Genomic DNA, 21,995 nt, shown 5'->3' with positions numbered 1-21,995 from the left:
AAGAGATGATGCAAACCCCTCAGAGGACCTCAGATGATGCCAACCCTGAAACAACATAAACTACCAAATTTTGCTACAAGTTTGATTGCAACATATAATCATTGCTGTTAATAGTGTTCATCGTCTGTTTGATTACGTCATTAACTGAATTTTACCGTACATTTCTGCCATATGTACATCAATTTGACAGTCACCACTGACAAGCTACTACTAAATAAATTGTAGAAACTTAATTTTCTGTAAAGCTGCTTTGCAACGATTTGTATCGTGAAAAGCGCTATACAAATAAACTTGAATTGAATTCACTGTGGTTTGTTGCTGAACAAATCAGTATTTTTGAATCAATCAAATGATTCACCAGGCAAATGATTCACCAAGTGTGTTCCAGAATGAATCACTGTAGAGTCAGTCAAATGAATTACTTAAGGGAATGAATCAATGATTCACTCATAAAGACAGTCACTTTTTGCCACTAAAAGCCCCATAATGATCGACTAACATCCTGAATATTTAGAGAACGTGTTCCCCTCAATGTTTATAGTAAGCAACTGCCACTATTATTTTCCTTCAATAAATCACACATTTTTGGACAATGTACTGATTGAGTCCTCTACAACGTGCTAGAGAATTGATACATCTATTCAAAGTCATCCACAGCACATTGTAGGTACTGATATCGAGAGAAAATATTATTTTTAGTTGTTTTTGGATGTATATTTAGGCACAGTTGAAGCTTACGCAAAACTTGAGTGGTCAACAATATTTCTCTTTATCAAACGGTCATGTCTCGTGCACTACACGAGGCGAACTTGAAATCGTTTCTCTTTCGATGAAGTGTTAAAAAGAACAAGCAGGCCTTTGATAAGGTGCCAGCGACCCCTCACATGACGCAGCAGTTGAAATAGGGACAGATACTATTCATATGCCTGATAGTCTCTTCATTTACGCTGCCTCAGGCCAGAACTGCACTCACATGAACAGCTATACATTAAGGCACACTTGTTTGTGATAAATGGGGTATTCAGGGGACCAATGACATACTTTTAGTTCAGACGCAGCATGTCATTAGAGAGTCTAGGCCGTTTTTTTTAGGATTAAGCATGATAAAGCAGAACATTGCAATTAGGACACATCTCTATTTTCAGCGAGAGACTGAAAGAGTGACTTCTAATGGTTTATTTTTAGACTTTAAGACATCACACCTGGTTTGTGGTCTTTTGGGGCCATCCTTTGTTAGATATACATTTCCAAAAAAGCACCAAAGTCAGTCAAAATAGCATTTTTTTTTATTTTCCACCTATTTCACTTGTCGTCCAAAAAGATCATGATGTGCAAATGCAGCATCTTAATGGGTACATATGAAGCCCGTCCATAGACCACACTGTAGTTACCAGATTTATTATTATTATACTTCCAGTTCAGATTATACCAAACATGTTTCCATGGTAACTTCTCAATCAATCTTTTCATTCAGATCATTTATCAACCTTGTGTTCAAACACAAAAAAATATGATTTAAGCCACATTATTTTAGTATGAAGGTGAACTTCTGAAAACATCTGGAGAAACATTTCCAGGTGAATTTCACCAAGGTCAAATTCCAAAATGAAAATGGGGGAAAAAACAAGAAATTATATTGTGCAAAAATAAGCAATGGCATTTTTTGTGGACCATTATGAGTTTTGTTGTGTATTCTCATTACTCAATAAGTTCTCATTACTCAATAAAAAAGAAAGAAAAAAGAGAAAATGTTATAATTATAATAATAAAAATAAAATATATAATAAATTATATATATTAATATATTGATTGATTGATATTTATTTATTTCACGTGCCCTGCTCACTCCAAAGTCCCCACTCCAAGGGGATAGGAATTGATCACTTCCATTTGGAATTTGCCCGTGAACTGTTCGGTACACGATACGCGTACCGTTACACCCATATATATATATATATACACACACACACACAGGTTTGTTTTTGTGAAAAGTGGGGACAATATGTACGTTTTTGCTGCTATGAAGGAGAATGGAACGATGGGAGATGTCGTTTTCACCATCATGGAATTCACAAATCATGTTCACGGATGAGGTAATGAATTTTTTTATTACCTGTATGTTCCACAGTTATTCAAACAGCAAAGAAATTATACAAAAGCGAGCAAAGAACATTTACATTGTCAAAGAACATTATAACTGACTTCAGTCTAGCGTGAGTTTAAGCACTCTCAAAAAACTCCCCTTATAATCATTAAAGCCGTCTATACACTGTTTGATGAATGAATCTCTTACTTGCATCATACGTACATCTGCACTTTGCTGTTTATGATGAGAGAATTCGCGAGAGGAGAATTCAGTCAGCGCGCACGGAACATAATCTCCGGCGTTTTAGCAATGACTCATCTGAATGCCTCTGATTGGCCATTGTATTCATAAGATCAACAGACTCGTGAGTGATTGGTTACAATGCGCAATACTGTAAAAACGCGTTAAAAAAACCACAATGCAACATTTGGCAGATCTAAATTTAATGTTGCAGTCAACACTTTTCATTTCAGCCATAATGGATTTAGTTTACCTGTGCAGCGGCGTTTTTGTCCATGCTTGTACAAACTGAGGATAGCGCGGATATTACATCACTGATAGGTGACAATTGACCATGGACAAGCCATTATTTAAATTTGGAATTTCTCTGGATTTACAAATACTTGGGAACTTTTGGGATAACGTAACTACAGAACTCCATGAAATATATTACACTGAGCAAGTTGTTTTTGGATATTTTATTACTAAAATCTTACATACTGTGCCTTTTAATTATTATCGTTTATATTGTTCTTTTGCTATTAGGGTGAAATACAATTAAACATTTCTTTACCGTTTTAATAATATTCACTATGCTTTTGTAAATCTTTTTCTCATGTTTAGACAGAAAGAACCTGAGAGAAAGCGGACGTATACCTTTTTTATGTCTGATTCCAGAGCCCTCGCCCTCCTCCTCTCTCTTCCTGCAGCTGAGCTCAAACATGTTGACTGACACACTGGAGCGGATCTCTTTCTGCGCCAGCTCCATTCGATCATAGAAGACCTTGAAGAACTTCTCAGACTTCTTCTGCTTGTGCAGCTGATTGTAGAAAGAGTTCTGCAGGGAGACATGCAGAAAATGACTAGTGGTCGACCGATATATCGCCTATTTGGCATTTTTCAAATATCGGCCGATAAGTTTTTCTGTTTGGCCGATGCGTTCGAGGCCGGACTTTTATTTTGACGGCGCTGAGTGCGGCAGCGCCTGAGCACACAGCGCTCACGTTCTCCCTCTTGTTTGCTGTCGTCGTTAACTGTTCTGTCTAATAGGGATAAAAGTCTGTCTAATAATCCGATACAACTGTTAAACAAAGGATTTAAAATGTATACAAATAGTATTATAACGATTGCTTTTATATTATTAGTAATAGAAAGGCAAACATTATAATACTTTCTCGTTTGCCGTCAGCATTCAGCAAATATGCATTTACATTATTTAAACAAATCTTTGAATGGCTAATGAAAATAAAATTTCACAAACCTTACAAACTTGTTGTGAGATCTTGTGAAGTGTGTTCTCTGCGTGACTTTTGGTCTGTGCTAATTGAATGCTTTAAACATTAAATTCGTGATTTCAAATTATGCTGCGTTTTATGCATTTGCCCACTGTCATATTCATGTCATTTTCACTTAGATATCGGCATCGGCTGTCAAAAAACCATTATCGGTCGACCACTAAAAATGACATCACCTGAATCTTACAGATGTCCCGTTGTGAATGTGTGTCCTGTTTATACCTGAATCTGTGTATTTCCTCCTCTCAGGAGTGCAATGCCCAGTAAAATGCTCTCCTCAAAGATACGGTCGTTCTTAGTGCTGACGATGAGGTCGATGACCAGCTCGGATGCTCCAACGTTGTCCAGAGCACATTGGATGTCTACTACGCTAGTGCCTGGCTTATCAGAGTCCTGTCCTGGAGAACCACCTATGTACACACACAGAACACTGTTGAGTCAAGTATGAGATGAGCAGAAGTTGGGCGAGGGGATGCATAAGGTGAGCCACCAGTGCTTCTGCTGATGGTCATTTATGAGACGTACCTCCAGAGGAAGAGCTGTTCCCGCCACTGTACTCCAGGGCTATGGCGTGGGGCCGATGGCTGCCAAAGTAGTGTGTAAGGAGACTCTTCCTCAGTGTGTTACCCTGAGACCAGAGAGGAAGGCAGTTGGGTCATCCTTTAGAGTGGATTTTTCAGTGATGAAAATGTTTTCAAATATTCATGAAACCTCATTCAGAAAGGCATTATTCTATAACTTAAAATATAATTGAAAAATTAGAAATGGTTTGAAACTACAGTATATTCTGCACATTAAAGTAAACCATAACTTGCAGCTGCCTATATAAGATGTCTGATAAAATAAAAAATACACAGTACAATTAAAAAAAATTGGCATCAAAAAGTATTTTTTTCCTTTTTTAAGCTAGGATGCATTCAATTGATCAAAAGTGACAGTAAAGACATTTATGATGGAAAAAAAAAAACCCATCATAAATGTGTATTTTAAATAAATGCTGTTCTTTTGAACGTTCTATTTAAAGAATCCAGAAAAAAACACATCACTGTTTCTACTAAAATACTGTTTTCAAGGACATTTCATTTAAGACTAAATAAATGGCTGCTGAAAATTCAGCTTTGCCATCAGAGGAATAAATTACATTTTAAAATATATTTTTTCTATAATTTTAGATTGCATATTTTGTTGTTTTAATGTTAAATTTTAATAATATTTCACAATATTACTGTATTTTTGATCAAGTAAATGTTGTCTTGCTGAGCATAAGAGACTTATAATAATAATATTTTTTTTTTAAAATAATAAAATTTGGAGACCATCTTAGAAAATTAATATTTTATGAATTTATCACTAACATTACAACCCTAGCTCCACTTGTAAAAAAACAAAAAAAACACTGAGGCAGAAAATTAACACAGAAAATAATAACCTTAATTAATATAATAAAATATAGCTGAACCCATAACATTCCTTAATTTATTATTATTTTGTAATTAAAAAAGCCATTTTTTGACAACCTAGTGCAAAGATTCATAGCAGACTGTGTGAAGTGGTGAGTACTTCATTTCCTGTCCGTTTTGATTCTCTTCACACTTTTGAGTGTTTTCCACCCAACTGTGTTGGATAAAAACACACTCGCATGGGAGAACTTTTACATAACTAGTAGAAACTGTAGTAATTGCTGTAATTATGCCAGAAGTGTAGCGAAACCTCGGGGAGGCAGAGGGTGAGACGGCAAGTGCTGAAGGTAGAGAGCAGACGGCTGCCTTGAAAATCTGTTTCCCAGTGGGAGAGAAACTGAACGTGTGAAAAAGACCGAGGGTGGGGGGGGGAGAGAGCGAGAGCGAGCGAGCGAGATCGATTAACACAGAGAGAGAGCGAGAGTTATGTAACACCTGGTGGCGGCTTGCTGAGAGATCACGAGGAAGACACAGTAGAGGGAGCGGGATGGTACTGATCGTCTCTCCCTTCTTCTGTCTCCTGGCCGAATGTTCTTTCTTTTCTTTGTATCCTTCCTTCATTTTCTTGCTTTTATACATCTGGCTAGGGATAGTTCCAGCTATTTTTGAGACTGACAGAGAAAGACTGCATTCATGCAGTCAGTGTTTGGGATCGACAAACATATTTACCAACAGGTGTGACTCTCCAATTGTCCTGTTCATTCGACAGCTTGCAAGAACGGGTCAAACAGCATTTGTATGAAGGAATAGCGAAGTCAAGCACATCTTGCAAAGGCTGTTAATAACAGCTGTAACTATAGTGACAGTCACTAAAAGAAATATCAAAGACGGCCACTTTTATTACACCAGAGTCTTCACAACTGACATGACACTTCATGAAGGAATCTTAAATAATACAAAATAAAAGATAAAATAAAAAAATAACATCAAATAGGGACATAACAATTAAAAACAAAAAGGAATATAAAATAAAATCCATAATAAAATGGTTCAAATAAAAATAAAATAAAATACTACTAAAAATTAATAACTGATAATAATATTGATAACTAAAATAACAATTAAATAATATTAACGAACAATAATATTATTATTTTATTTTATTATTGACAAACATTAAAAATAAAATAAAAACAATAAAATAACATTTTTTAAATAAAAAATAAAAAATAAAATAAAAAATATGACAATAATGAAATAAAGTAAAAGGTAAAATTAAAATATAAAATAAGTGGCATAAAAATAAATAAAAACAAAAAGGAATATAAAATAAAAACCATAAGAAAATGGTTCAAATAAAAATTTCAATAAATTAATAAAAACAAATCAAAATAAAATAAAAAAGAATAACTGAAATATTCGTTTTATTTTATTATTGACAACAGTGTTGGGTGTAATTAGTTACCAAGTAATTAGTTACTGTAATTTAATTACTTTTCCCTTGATAAAGTAAAGTAAGGAATTACTCATTTTTTCTGTAATTTAATTACAGTTACTTCTTAAGTAATTGAACTTAATACTGTATAGACTGTAGAAGATTTATATACAATACAATAGTGGATTTAACATAAAAATGTAAAGTCTAACATTAAAATGCATGATTTTATGTACCTTTTTTATGTATTTTTATGTGAGTTAATAAGAATATTGGTAACATTTAAGTGTCCAATTACCACTTTTAACTAGTTGGTAATTAGCATGAATATTACTGGGATATTGGCTGTTAATTATTACTTAAAAAAAACACATATTAATGTCTTCTAATTACTAAGTAATTAGTTACTGTAATTTAATTACGTTTCCCTAGAAAAAGTAAAGTAATGGATTACTCTTATTTTTTTCTGTAATTTAATCACAGTTACGTTTTATGTAATTGAACTTATAGACTATAGAACATTCATATACAATAGTGGATTTAACATACAAATTTAAAGTCTAACCTTAAAATGCATGCTTTTATGTACCCATCTCACTTTAAATACTTTGGAATTAATAAGAATATTGGTAACACTTTAGTGTCCAATTCTCACTATTAACTAGTTGGTAATTAGCATGAATATTACTGGGATATTGGCTGTTAATAATTATTACTTAAACACACACATTAATGTCTTATTCTGCAAGACCTTATTCTAAATCCTTAATCCTACCCAATTCCTACACAATACTTAAACTTAACAACTACATTACTAAGTATTAATAAGCAGTAATTGGAGTATACTGAGGCAAAAGTAATAGTTAATAGTTAGTTAATAGTGAGAATTGCACTCTAATCTAAAGTGTGACCAGAATAATTCATGTAGTTATCTATTATTTATTTGAAAGAATTAAAATAACTGTTTCATGTCTATCCTTGTATCATTAACTTGTTGAGGTCGATATAGGATTTAGAAAGTAATAAGTAATTAAATACTTTTTGGAGAGAGTAAAATGTACAGTAATCTAATTACACTGTTGAAGATGTAATTAGTAACTAGTAATTAATTACTTTTTGAGAGTAACTTACCGAACACTGATTGACAAACATTAAAAATAAAATAAAAAATAAAAAATAAAAACAATTAAATAAAAAATGTAAAAATTAATAAAACAATCTAAAATAAAATACAACAAAATAATAAAATAAAATAAAAAATCGAATTAAAATATAAAATAGAATAGTGACAAATAAATAAAAACTAAAAGGAATATAAAATAAAACCAATAAGTAATAAAATGGCTCAAATAAAATAAAAAATTAATAAAAACAATCAAAATAAAATAAAATAAAAATGAAAAACTGAAATATTTATTTTATTTTATTATTTAAAAAAAATAAAAATAAAAAATGAAATAAAATAATTAACAACAATAAAAAATTGGATAAAATAAAATGTTGAGGTCGTCAAAATGTTAGTTTACTTCTAAATATTAACTTACATTATTTCCCTTCTGAAAAAATAGACTAAAATATTGACAACTCAAACTGCACAATACATTCTACCAATTTTGTCCATTCAAATGCCAGAACGACAATGTCCCTCCTGCTAACAACACCTGCAACTGACTATTAAATAGCAAATAACTGTTCATGAATACCCTGTGGATGGCCAGGAAAGTAGTAAGGTGGTGGACAGAACATGACATTCTACTGACTTCACCCTTCCACACTGTGTCACCCAGGAGGATAATGAAACCCAGGGTGGCCGTGTGGCCAGGCATGCGCCGACACAAGAGTGGCAAACTGCCACAGAGAGAAGACACTTTTCTCTCTCACTCTGACAAGCACGTGCTGTTGCTGTTCCCACTCTCTCAGTAAACACTCATCAGCAGTCAGCACAGACTGTGTCTGCTTCCACTGTCTGGACGAGCGGTCACACAAACAAACACACACACACACACACACACACACGTACTCTATTAAAGAAATAGCTCATCCAAAAATTTAAATCCTGTCATCATTTACTCACTCTCATGCTGGTTTCAAACCTGTATGACTTTCTTTCTCCTGCAGAACATGAATAATATAATGATAATATTTTGAAGAATGCTGGTAAACAAACCATTTTGGCGACCATCGACTTCCACTGTTCAGTATATGGAAGAAAATAAATACGGAGACATTTTTCAAAATATCATCTTTTGTGTTCCACAGAAGAAAGTAAGTCACTCAGGTTTGGAACGACATGAGCGTGACTAAATGATTTTTCATTTTTTAGGTGAACTATCCCTTTAAGTTTCAGAAACCATCATAATGAACCATATTTGCCCATATTCAGGGCGTCTTCATATCATTTTCTGCACCTGTTCACTGTAATTGGACATGCTTTACTAGAAGCTGCTCTCTTTCCTACAAAACCAGCTGTAATAGGGGAGTTTAGTGTCTCCTGATGCTGCAGTCTTTCTTGCACTTCTGCACAGGACTTGATGGGAAGACCGAGGAGGAAAGTGAGAGATGAAGGTAGCAGTGCCAGTCTGACTCATCCGTTTGCTGCTGCATGGCAGAGAAAAAAAACCCTGCGCAGGTGAAGTGAGGACAAAAGAGAGAGAGAGAGAGACAGAGAGCAAAAAAAAGACAGATAGGAGATAGAGAGAGAGAGAAGGGGAGGTGAGGGAAAGATAGAGGGATAGATAGAGCAGTGGGGAGGAAAAAACAGACAGGCTGACTTTTTTTAAAATGTGCACGGGCACGCCACACTGCGGCTGGACTGGCTAAGCCTGGGATGCTCCAGCAAGCTTCAAAAAAAGCCCTCCACTGCTGTATGCAGGTACCTGAGAACTCAGGATGAAGGGATCTAGAGAATAAAAGAGAGAGAGACAGCAAAAGGGAGGGGTGCTCTGCGCTGCTGGACTCATCAAATCAGGGCTTGTCTTAGGCCTCAAGGCACACCCTTGGGTCATATTGCCTCCCGTTACAACACATGGGTCTCCTCTCTAAGGTTACAGCTGCCAGGCTTTCTTCTCCAAGTTTTGGATGTGTTAAAAAATTGAATAGAGGAGGGAAAAATGGAGAAAACTAAATAGAAGTATAAAAAAAGATGACAAAATTTATTCATTTACACATATATATGTATTAATTACATAAATAGTATGTCACTTTATTTTAAGGTCCATTTCTCGCTATTATCAAACCATTAACTATGACTTTTGCCTTAATAAACTCCTAATTTGCTGCTTATTAATAGTTAGTAAGGTAGTTACTAAGTTTAGGTTTTGGATAGGATTAGGGATATAGAATATGGTCATGCAGAATATGTGCTTTATGTCGGCGCCAATAGCCTCATGGTTAATGCGCCGATATGCAGCGCAACTGCGCTCACACCGACCCGAGTTCGATTCCCGTCTTGCGGTCCGTTGCCGATCCTGCCCCCCTCTCTCTCCACCCAATGCTTTCCTGTCACCTCTCTACTCTCCTGTCCCAATAAAGGCAGAAATCGCCCATAAATATAACTTTAAAAAAAAAGAATATGTGCTTTATAAGTGCTAATAAACAGCCAATATGTTAATAATAGGCATGCTAATAAGCAACTAGTTAAGAGTGAGAATTGGTCCCTATACTAAAGTGTTACCAAATATTACTTAATATATATTAATTAAATTGATCAAAGGTGACAGTAAACACTTTTATAGTACATCGTCACAAAAAGTTATATTTTAAATAAATGCTGTTCTTTTGAAATTTTATTGATCAAAGAATCCTGAAAAAAAGTGTAATGATTTCCATAAAAATATTAAGCAGCACAACCGTTTTAAACATTAATAATAATAAAGAAAGTATTTCTTGAATGCCAATTCAGCATATTAGAATGATTTCTAAAGGATTCAAAGGATTCTGGAGTCTTCAGTCCTAAGCACAGGACACTTACAATACATATAATATATAATAGATATAAAATAAACATAAAATTAATTAAAATAAATGCAGCCTTGGTGAGTATAAAAGTTTTTCAAAATATTTTTACATTTCTGACCGAAAAAACATTTGCAGTATAATAATATATGTTCAGAGAGTGATACAATTATATTATTAAAGTCTGTGAAAGGTGAGGGGTATGACAACCAAGCATCCCCTGCTGATTTAAGCCAGAGAACTAATTTTATGTGTTTTATCCATTGAAGCGGTTGTGTAAACATCTCACACAACACAAAAGGCCTTCAAAACAACTTCATTGGCACTTTAAAATTAATGGACTGAAACTTTTCTACGATGCACTCCCATTTTTAAGAGCAGAGGGAGGAGTATGACTTTGGGTGGAACAGATTTATGGAAGAGAAAGAGTGTGAGAGAAAAATCAATACACCTAAAATCTCGTCAGGCAGTCTAGACATGAACACCATGACCACATCTTCTCAGAGTCGAGATCTTGCATAACAGAAACCAGGTAAGATAGTGGAAAAAGAATGAGAGAAAGATACTAGTTAATTTATTAAAGGATAGCTCACTCAGAAATGATAAATAGTTCACTTTTATAGTGCTTTTGCATCGTTTTTGAAGCTTAAAAGCATTCCAGGATGCAAAACCACAATGAAAAACTATTAGAACTTAAATTTAAATCTATTAAAACGGTTGCATATATGTAGATGAAATGAAATGAAAATGAATTAAAAGTGTTTATTATTTAGATCTGCTCACTTTGCATCAGAGTTGAGCATTATAACCACTAATCACACACATTTCTTTTGAGTTTATGAATGCAATGGCCAATCAGGGGAGTTTAGATTAGTCATTGCTGAAAATGCAGTTTTGTTCAGTGTACATGCTCTCACAAGTTTTCTCATCATAAACAACAAAGTGCAGATACGATGCAAGTAAGAGATTCATTTTGCAGTGTGCTTGAGTGATTGTTTGCAGAACTTGTGCTAGACTGAAGTTACGGCACGCTTCAGTGATGGGGAACATTCTTGCTTGCTTTCTGCAATGTATTTAAATTATTCCCAGTTTGTTTGTTTCAACTAAAATAACCTGACTTTCTGCAGGCTATAGTTTTGTAAATTGATTTAAGTTGTGTTTTGTTTTATATGAAATACTTAAATTCGGAAAAGAGGGAACGCCCCCGCCCCCATGGTGATACCGGTATTACCGGTGTTATCACACGTCGATTAACCGGTGGGAAAATGTCCTCACCGTCACAACCCTACACCAGTTCATCCCAAACATGTTCGATGGGGTTAAGGTCAGGGCTCTGTGCAGGCCAGTCAAGTTCTTCCACACCAAACTCACCCAACAATGTCTTTATGGACCTTGCTTTGTTTACTGGGGCACAGCTAGCTGGAATAGAAAAGGGCCTTCCCCAAACTGTTCTCACAAAGATGGAAGCACAGCATTGTTCAATGTGAAAACCTCAAGCACATTGTGCAATTCTGAGTGTGCTACACACAGGTGAGTGGGCTGGACAAACCACCTGTAGAAAAACACACTCTTTCCTCTCTATACGCACCAGACACTTTCTTATAAACACTCCACGTTTCAAGGAAAACATTGTGCAATTCTGAGTGTGCTACACACAGGTGAGTAGACTGGACAAATCACCTGTAGAAACACACTCTTTTCTCTCTAAATGCACCAGACACTTTCTTATAAACACTCCATGTTACAAGAACTTAATAAGATAACACAAATGTTTACTTGTGAATGCACAACAAATCACATTGCACTACTTCTTAACCTTAAATACCTCTTTTGCACAATATCATGCACAGTTATTATGTAAAGTACTTGTATAGTCTGTCTTAGGTTATGTGTATGTATAGTCAACTATTTATAGTATATGTATAGTTAGACTACTGCTTCAGAAAGTTAGCTATGTAGGTCTAAAAATTGTTCTTACGTCTAGTGTTGTACGTTTATATTTATGTTTATTTATGTAGCACCTTGGTCCTGCGAGACACGACATTTCGTTCCACTGTATGTCCACACATGTAGCGGAATGACAATAAAGCTCGACTTGACTTGATTGTCCAAAATGTCTTGGCAATCCCTGAAAAACAGCCCTACAACAGTTACAGTTTGCACAATGCAGTGCATGGGGCCAAAGACTGCCCATTAGATTTACCCATAACGAATTATACCTCATGGTTAACCACTATAGAGACATCAGAACTAGCAGCAAATTCCAGAAGATCTGGCTGAGGTAAGGTTGCTCTCGGCAGGTTCATGAGTGCTAAACAGCCACTGACACCCTGGAGCTCACATCTCCGAAAACGTTGAAGCAAATTTTCAAATAGATATTTTCTTTATTAACAAACTGCATATTTGAAGTCTAAACAAGTACATTCTCACCTAAAAACTATCAAAACTACATTCCATGGCACAAACACAGTATTATTTAATAAATTCTAATGTATTTGGGCATCCGCCAATGACACTCGCCGTGAGAAATACCGCAAGCGGAGTGATGCAAACAGCTGGAGTTCTGATATCACTAGAAAACAATAGGTTACTGTCGTAAGAAGAGATTTCCTCGTTCAGAATGTGAGCGGCACTCTCCTCCATGTGAGAGGAAAGAACGCCGTTGAAATGTGGGGGTTTTATTACAAACTGCAGTCTGTAGCCCTGCATTACAGTTCGCATCACCCACTTGGGAGCCGAAACAGTCTGCCAGGTCGAGTCGTAACTCGCGAGTGTCCCCACCAGAGCCGGAGAAGCGCTGGCATTCTCGCATGCGCCCAGTTGGCTCATTTGTGAGCAGGTGAAAATAATCACAGAGCGTGGGCGGCTCAGGATGCAAAAACAGCTTTTTCTGGGCTGAATAAAAGACTGTCACGTCTGGCGGAGGCTGATCTTGACGATATGTCCTCCTGAAGACACGAAAAGTGAGCAGTGATAAATCCAACCCGAGCTGTGAAGTGCAGAGATCGCGAGAAGCGAATGACAACTGGAGAATATCGTCGCGTGCAGGCCTTATATGCTCTCAGGTAAGGGGGTGTAGCCTTACCTGGCATTGGCTGCACGCTTCTGTCTGTCTAGCCAGACTTGGTGCAATTGGATACTTCTGCAGAGGTCAGGTACGGATGCCCTTCCCATAGGTGGATCTCGAACACGAGATGATGAAAGAGAACCATTTTTTAAGATATTTCTGTTTTCACTATTTTCGATCAAACAAATGCAGCCTATATATTTAGTTGAGCTGTAATACTTTAGTAATGGCCTGTAAATAATAATGTGGGAAAGATTCAGACACTGTACTAAGCAAATTCCACTGGGCCTGCTTGGATTTTCCATTTATTGAAGATTCTATTCTAAAAATATCCCTATGAAGTAACTACGGTGTTTTCCAATGGTGTGTATGCAGAACAAGCTGACCAGGATGAATATCAATAGAGAACATGATCTAAGCTGTTGAGAACATACTGCTCCAAAAGTTAGCCTCCTCACTAAAGCTTACTCCTGCTGCATACTCTGGACCTCCTGTGGATCATCTACAGGTGTGTTTTTCTGACTCTTAAATGAAAAGGAGCAGTACAGCATGTTCTGGGCTCATTTCCATGGTGACCACACACCTCTTGCACCATGCTTGATGACTTATTTAAACAATGAGGGTGGGACGGGAAAAAAACAACACCCTTACAAATACAAAAACACAGTTACAAGGAGAAGGAAGAATTTTCAACAGTGTAAGAGATAATGCATTAAAATGCAATACAAAAATCTGGGCCCTCTTTTGACACCTGTGGCTAAAACATGAAATTGCAAGTGATATAGGGTGGAATGAAAGGACAGCTCTAAATATAAAATTAAATACTGTAGGTTTACCAGGGTGACTTGGGGTAAGACAAGAACATGATTTAAACACTTTTTTTTTTTTGATGTGCTAGCTTAAAGGGGTCATATGATGAAACTACCTTTTTCAAACTTTTGAGACGGATAAATAAAGTGACTACACAGTAGTTAGCAAGGAATGTGGTCCCAATACTATTAGAAATTTAAAAACTAATTAGAAATTATAGAAAACTTTATTCCGAGTTTATTTTTATGACAATGTCATGAAAATATTTAAATTATTGCGAGGGCTAGAGGAAGTTAGTGTTTTTGATTAAAGATTACGAGGGAACACAATAAAAAAAAAAATGATGCATGAATAAATCATTTAAGTCAATAAATCAATTAAAATTAGAACAGTCAAAACCACACCCTCCCTGGAACCACAAGTCAAATGTTCCTAAACACAACTACACATACTTCTTCTATAGTGTCAAAAACTGAATAAACACACAGGAAAATACACGGATACTCTCGCCACTTTGAAGCTTTGTGCTCAGCTTTCTCTGCTGTGACCGTTTGGCCATTACCACATATCTAAAATACAGCAGAACAACAGCACCTGCTTGACATTTTAAACATTTTGTACATTGTGTGCAGACACATGCTCACGTTCAGCTCACCACGCTGACACAAGTGATCATTCGAGAGAGAGAGAGAGAGGCCAATTATATCTGCTCGTGAGTCATGACCTGCTGCTCAGCAACCAAATCACCAAGTCATTGGCGAGAGATAGAAAGAAAGAGAATTTCAACCCAAAAACAAAGACTTAAGAGAAAAAGCACTGAGATAAACAAGAGCTAAATGATGGGAGAGACCGAGCGAGAGCGAGAAGTCAATAAATCAATTAAAATTAGAACAGTCAAAACCACACCCTCCCTGGAACCACAAGTCAAATGTTCCTAAACACAACTACACATACTTCTTCTATAGTGTCAAAAACTGAATAAACACACAGGAAAATACACGGATACTCTCGCCACTTTGAAGCTTTGTGCTCAGCTTTCTCTGCTGTGACCGTTTGGCCATTACCACATATCTAAAATACAGCAGAACAACAGCACCTGCTTGACATTTTAAACATTTTGTACATTGTGTGCAGACACATGCTCACGTTCAGCTCACCACGCTGACAAGTGATCATTCGAGAGAGAGAGAGAGAGGCCAATTATATCTGCTCGTGAGTCATGACCTGCTGCTCAGCAACCAAATCACCAAGTCATTGGCGAGAGATAGAAAGAAAGAGAATTTCAACCCAAAAACAAAGACTGAAATAAACAAGAGCTAAATGATGGGAGAGACCGAGCGAGTGAGCGAGAGCGAGAACATGATGAGCCACGTGAGGTTGGCTCAGACACTGCAGGCTGGTTACGTAAACGCCCCCCGCTCCATCGCCTCATGGACTCAGCAGACATCGCGCCTCTCCAATCCCTCCGCCTGCTGCTGTGCCACGCTTTTTTCTCTTGCCTCACATGGCTTCTCACATGCTCGCTCCCTCCCTCCTTCTTTCCCTCGCTCGCCCTCCTACTCTCGGTCTCCCCGGGGAGCAGGCGGTCTGTGCCGAGCAGGCCTGCATGAAACCGCAGCACCACTCTCAGGGCGGGAAGAACACGGCAAAACAGCCAAACCCCGTGGAAAACGAGCGCTCCAAAATAAACAAACACATACGGACGTGGAATTACGCAAACTATCTTTTTTGTGGTGGAGAGATGGAACAAATCCAACGAGTCACTTTTACACTTCTTTTACACTTCTAAACTTAAAATACATTTAAGACTTTTCGCCACTCACTGTGATGTCATAATGACCATGATGTCATAATGTTTATGATGCAACAACATGGCAAACAGCCAAACCCAGTGGAGAACGAACGCTCCAAAATAAACAAACACGTACAGATGTGGAATTGCGCAAACCAGTTTTTGTTTTTTTTTGGTGGAGAGACGAAACAAATCCCTTTTAATGTGTGGCCACGTTTATCGCTGCTCAGCGAAATTTTGAGGGTGAATTCCAGCCGTTCTAAAAGGAATCTGTGCGACTGGACGTTTCGCGCAAGGATAAAAAAAGTTCCCTGCACAAATTTCGCTCACGTTCAAGGTTATCACACAAATTTATCACGCTGACCAACATAAAACTGCTTGGTTTGAAAGTGAGTTTTGTGTGATCTGTGCTTCATACAGCTCGACATAAACAACGGACCTGTTTTTTGCACATGAAATTTCGCCGAAAATCGCTAATTTGACCACACCTTTACACTTCTAAATTAGTCACAAGTCTTGTATGTTACGTTTACAACATTCTGCAACGCACTGTGATATCATAATTAGGGATGTCCCAAGCCGATCTCAAGGATCGGGGCCGATTAAGCTTTTTTTAACTAATCATATCGGCTCTCCTAAGCCAGATCCACCGATGATTCATCAGCTGTCATGCCGGTGTCATGCAATAGGTGGCGGTATGCACTTTCAACAGTCCACTGCAAGAAGACTCTCAAATGTGCGTGTGAGAAAGGCAAGAGCAACGAGGTCTGTTCTAGTGCGTCACACGTATTTAAGATTCCGTGTTTAGTGTATTTGTTGTGCACTTTGTATAAGGAATCACTCTACAGTAATTTATTCACTATTTAGTTATCATAATGCATGGGCTATGTGCTGACTTGAGTCTTGCTTTGGACATGACTGATAGACAGGCATTCTGGCATTCACAAACTTCATGCTTTCTAATCTTATCTCAACTTTTTTCCCTTTACGTTGTAATTAATCTGTTTATTGTACATATAAAATACAAGACATCTACCAATGTCTTTATACAGTGTGTGCTTCCTGCTTAAATAGAGAGTCGCTTTGAATAATATGCGGTTACATTTACCATTGCTTGGCAAAATTTCACAGGCAAATTTTTGATTCAACAAATTCTGATTTAACAAATGCTGATTCAATATGTTCCAACTGGCAAAAATAAGTGCTGACATTCCGCCACTCACTGTGATATCATAAAAACTATGTCATAATGTTTATAATACAACAACACAGCAAACACAGCCAAACCCTGTGGAGAATGTATGCTCCAAAACTAAAACATACATGGAAAAAATATTTTGTGGTAGAGAGACGTAACAACTTTTAAGGTGCAGTAACATCTACTGTTCCTCATCGTCAATTTCAGTCATTCTAATAGAAATCTGTGTGATCGGGAGTTTTGTGTGAGGGTGAAAAAGTTCCCTCACAACATTTCGCTGCACAAAACAAAAGAAACCTGCTTGGTTTGAAAGCTGTACTTCATACGTCGCTATACTATTGAAAATAGACCTGTTTTTGCATGCAAAATTGTGCTGAAATCTCGCTAATGGAACCGTGCCTTTATACTTTTAAACTTATCACAAGGGGGGTTCATCAGGTTCACAGTCCTTGGTTTTGGCACTATCGACCTCTTCTGGTGGTTACTGGCATGGCAACCAACATTTCCCACTCTCATAATTACAGTCTAAGATAATATATTCACTCATAAAAAAAAAGTGTGAGCAAAAAAGGCCAGAATAAGGTTACGGAAAGTTCCCACCACACTTACCTTTTCCTCGAATATTTCTTTCCTATCCAGCATCTCTCGCAGGGTCTGCAGGATCTTAATACACAGCTTCTCCTCTTTCTCCATCAGTTTCTTGGTGTGTTTGATGAGCCTGAGAGAAAATATTGTATCATATTTCACACTAAACATGTAATATAATTCAAGGATATCAACTTGGCCACTTGACCAGTCACATCAACTACAAATGTTTTGCAACCATGCATTTAACTATAATCAATACATACAATTAATGATGTATCAAAAGACATTTTCATCTTATTTTTTAACCTAAAATATTTAGAATATAATTCTTTGTGTTTAGTGGAGTAATGCTGGCTGAGATTGTATTTCTTGAGAACAATAGATTAAGCAGGTAACAGTCCCATTTACAGGCTAGACACGTGACAAAACTGGATTTTATATAACAGTCAGATGTTATTGAATTATTTAAGGACTAAATGTACACTACTGTTGAATAGTTTGAGGTCAGTAAGATTTTAAGCAAAAATAAGTGCTGACATTCCGCCACTCACTGTGATATCATAAAAACTATGTCATAATGTTTATAATACAACAACACAGCAAACACAGCCAACACAGGGTTCATCAGGTTCACAGTCCTTGGTTTTGGCACTATCGACCTCTTCTGGTGGTTACTGGCCAACCAACATACATTTCCCACTCTCATAATTACAGTCTAAGATAATATATTCACTCATAAAAAAAAAGTGTGAGCAAAAAAGGCCAGAATAAGGTTACGGAAAGTTCCCACCACACTTACCTTTTCCTCGAATATTTCTTTCCTATCCAGCATCTCTCGCAGGGTCTGCAGGATCTTAATACACAGCTTCTCCTCTTTCTCCATCAGTTTCTTGGTGTGTTTGATGAGCCTGAGAGAAAATATTGTATCATATTTCACACTAAACATGTAATATAATTCAAGGATATCAACTTGGCCACTTGACCAGTCACATCAACTACAAATGTTTGAGAATGTGTATTCTTTGAGAACAATAGATTATGAAGGTAACAGTCCCATTAAAAGGGTAGATACATGACAAAACTGGTATTTAACAGTTGATAAAATACTTAAGGACTGAAAGTACACTACTGTCATTTGAAGTTTGAGGCCAGTAAGATTTATGCTCACCAACGCAGTTTATTTGATTAAAAATACAGTAGAAACAATAATATTGTGAAATATTATTATAATTTAAAATAACTGTTTTGTATTTTAATATATTTAAAAAAATAATTTATTCCTGTGATGCAAAGCTGAATTTTCAGCATCATTACTGCAGTCTTCAGTGTCACATGATCCTTCAGAAATCATTCTGATATGTTGATAAGTTAAAAATTATTACAAATCAAAATAATTTATTCCTGTGATGGCAAAGCTGAATTTTCAGCATCATTATTCCAGTCTTCAGTGTCACATGATCCTTCATAAATCATTATAATATGATGATTTGGTGCTCAAGAAACATTTCTCATCAATGTTAAAAACAGTTGTGCTGCTTAACATTAACGTGTTTTCAGGATACTTTTGTAACAATGCAAAAGTCTTCACTGTTTTGCTTTTTCTCAATTTAATGCATCCTTGCTGTACAAAACTATTAATTTCTGTAAAAAATTAAATAAAAACGTACTGACCCAAAACGTTTGAACAGTAGTCTACATTGTAATCAATCCATATATTTGACATCTGTAAATAAAATCAATTGATTTGCAAGCCGGATTTTAAGAAAAAAAACTAAAAGAAAAAAGTCCAGCCACATATGACAATATCACATACTGTGGGGTTGGCAGTTTGAGACTGTTTTCAATTCAGTAAGTATTTGAATTGTTTTTGCAACAATTTTCCATAAGTCCTGTTATTTCAATAAATGTAATGTCCAAAAATGTTGTGACAAATAAAACAGGAAATCTGCTTTATGTCCTAGTCATGTAGACTTATATAATCACACGCAGACGGTCTGTGATTTTAGAGGTATATCTTGCTCAGACTCAGATAATTGCTTATATAAGGCACTCAGAACCCCAGGCACATTCACAATAAACACATTTTATAGCTCATATATGATGCTGCTGGTATACTAATCACAGCACAACCAGGTCCAACACATACATACAAACATGAACATATTTTCAATTCAATTCAAATAGCCATTTACATGTTTTAAACCCATTTTTACAGACAAACATACAACAGACAATCAGTTAAGGGTGCTGCTGACGTAAATGTTTGGAGTTTTAGCCGAAATTCTCATGGATTTATAATGTCATACCTATGGCTATTTAACACTGCCACTGGACTTGTTTAATATATTCATCGCGTATGACGCACGCCTTTAATTAGTTTGATGTGGGTGCATGTCTCACTTAGACATGAAGGCTCCATCCTCACTGCGGAGCTGCGCAGACTCAGGAAACAGCATCTCTGGGCTTTGCAGCACGTCTACTAATACAGAAAACTCTGCATGCACCTGCGGACTAAACTGCTCCTCCAGATACACAATGACTCCCTGAAACACATACACATAACATCCAATCAAAAGCAGTAGTCAGTGTCATAGACAGAAGACATTTAACACTGCCACTGGACTTGTTTAATATATTCATCGCGTATGACGCACGCCTTTAATTAGTTTGATGTGGGTGCATGTCTCACTTAGACATGAAGGCTCCATCCTCACTGCGGAGCTGCGTAGACTCAGGAAACAGCATCTCTGGGCTTTGCAGCACGTCTACTAATACAGAAAACTCTGCATGCACCTGCGGACTAAACTGCTCCTCCAGATACACAATGACTCCCTGAAACACATACACATAACATCCAATCAAAAGCAGTAGTCAGTGTCATAGACAGAAGACATTTAACATGCACAAATACTATTACTGTTATCTAATTAGCAGTGTAGCATAAGCTAATGATTGGATCAGTGACGATGCGCAATGTGGTATACTATTATTGTTACTTTTTTTTAAATAATAGCTTTCTGGAAGGCTGTATTTTCCGGGAAAACAAGCTGCACAGGGTCAAAATTGAATTGTGCTGACGTTTGTTTTTTGTATATCATTAAAATCTTGAATAAATACACTTTGACATAAAAAAAACATTGCATAGTTGTATAAGTCACGTTATTATTACATTAAGAAATAAACGTAAACGCAAAGTTTTCACTTTACAATTTACATTATAAACACAATAAACATGTATTTCAGTTTCCCTCACTTAAATCTTTTACATTTAATAGTATCCAGAATAGAACAGGAATTAACTATTTAAGTATAAAACAAACATAAACTATAGTGGCATTAATTACAAACAACATTTATTATAAATGGCAAACCTAAATTAATTTACTTAAATTGAAACTGAAAGTAAATAGTCGCAGCACACTTCCGATGATAAGGAAAAATGCAATTTATGTTCCAGAAAATATGGTACTTGATTCTGATTGGTCAGTTGCCTTTATAAAACTGTGAGGTCGAATAACAGTGACAGTTTTAGATTTGAAGGTGACGTTACCTGTAGTTTCTCAATGATCCTGTAATCATGGGCCCCAAAAGGCTCCTTACGGGGTCGGCCGCGGGTTGACAGCTTCCAGTCTTTCACTGCGCGCTGCACCATGCTGGTGTGTGTCTTTAGTGAAAGGGTATTGACCTGACCGTCCAGGTCCACTGGAATGGGGATTGCCCGGCTCTTAGCTGGACAGGGTTAGATGGAGATGCCTTTATAACCTTTATGCATTTTCTTACATATAGCTTGCTAAACGTTAAACATATTAATATTCTCAAACACTTATGGCAAACACTCTTCAGTATTTTTCTTCTATTTTCTGGGGACATTTTTATAGTATTTTTCAGTTTAAGGCAAGAGTAAACTTTTGTGACAGTTTCCACAGATATAACATCTATTATTCATACATTATTCATTTATTTATTTTAGAGGTTGCATGATTTTTGTGTGCAGTTCTTTTTGAATTAAATGTCAATAATTTAATAAATATTGTACATAAATAAGAATGTTAAACCAGGTTTAAATACACACCACATGAATCCTGAGACCTGTCTATCCAGAATTAACAACTAACCGAACAGAATTAAACCATGGAATATATAATATATAT

At 36.3% G+C, this 21,995-nt stretch overlaps 1 protein-coding gene across 1 annotated transcript in view; it reads right to left on the bottom strand.

Moving 5' to 3' along the window:
* Window positions 1-21,995, bottom strand: part of LOC107730567 (inositol 1,4,5-trisphosphate receptor type 2) — a 98,104-nt gene that overhangs the window by 37,381 nt on the left and 38,728 nt on the right. The window contains exons 38-44 of the mRNA XM_016541426.1: window positions 21,395-21,566; window positions 20,638-20,676; window positions 20,245-20,387; window positions 18,644-18,752; window positions 4,126-4,228; window positions 3,823-4,010; window positions 2,963-3,143 (exon numbers count right to left, since the gene is read on the bottom strand). Coding sequence (XP_016396912.1) covers window positions 2,963-3,143; window positions 3,823-4,010; window positions 4,126-4,228; window positions 18,644-18,752; window positions 20,245-20,387; window positions 20,638-20,676; window positions 21,395-21,566 — 935 coding nt within the window. The remainder of the gene's footprint in view (window positions 1-2,962; window positions 3,144-3,822; window positions 4,011-4,125; window positions 4,229-18,643; window positions 18,753-20,244; window positions 20,388-20,637; window positions 20,677-21,394; window positions 21,567-21,995) is intronic.

This window comes from Sinocyclocheilus rhinocerous, unplaced genomic scaffold (genome assembly GCF_001515625.1).
Source record: "Sinocyclocheilus rhinocerous isolate Xijiao unplaced genomic scaffold, SAMN03320098_v1.1 scaffold13, whole genome shotgun sequence".
Classification (NCBI taxonomy): Eukaryota; Metazoa; Chordata; class Actinopteri; order Cypriniformes; family Cyprinidae; genus Sinocyclocheilus; species Sinocyclocheilus rhinocerous.
Note: the sequence above shows the minus strand (reverse complement) of the source record. Positions and strands in the feature narration are given on the sequence as shown.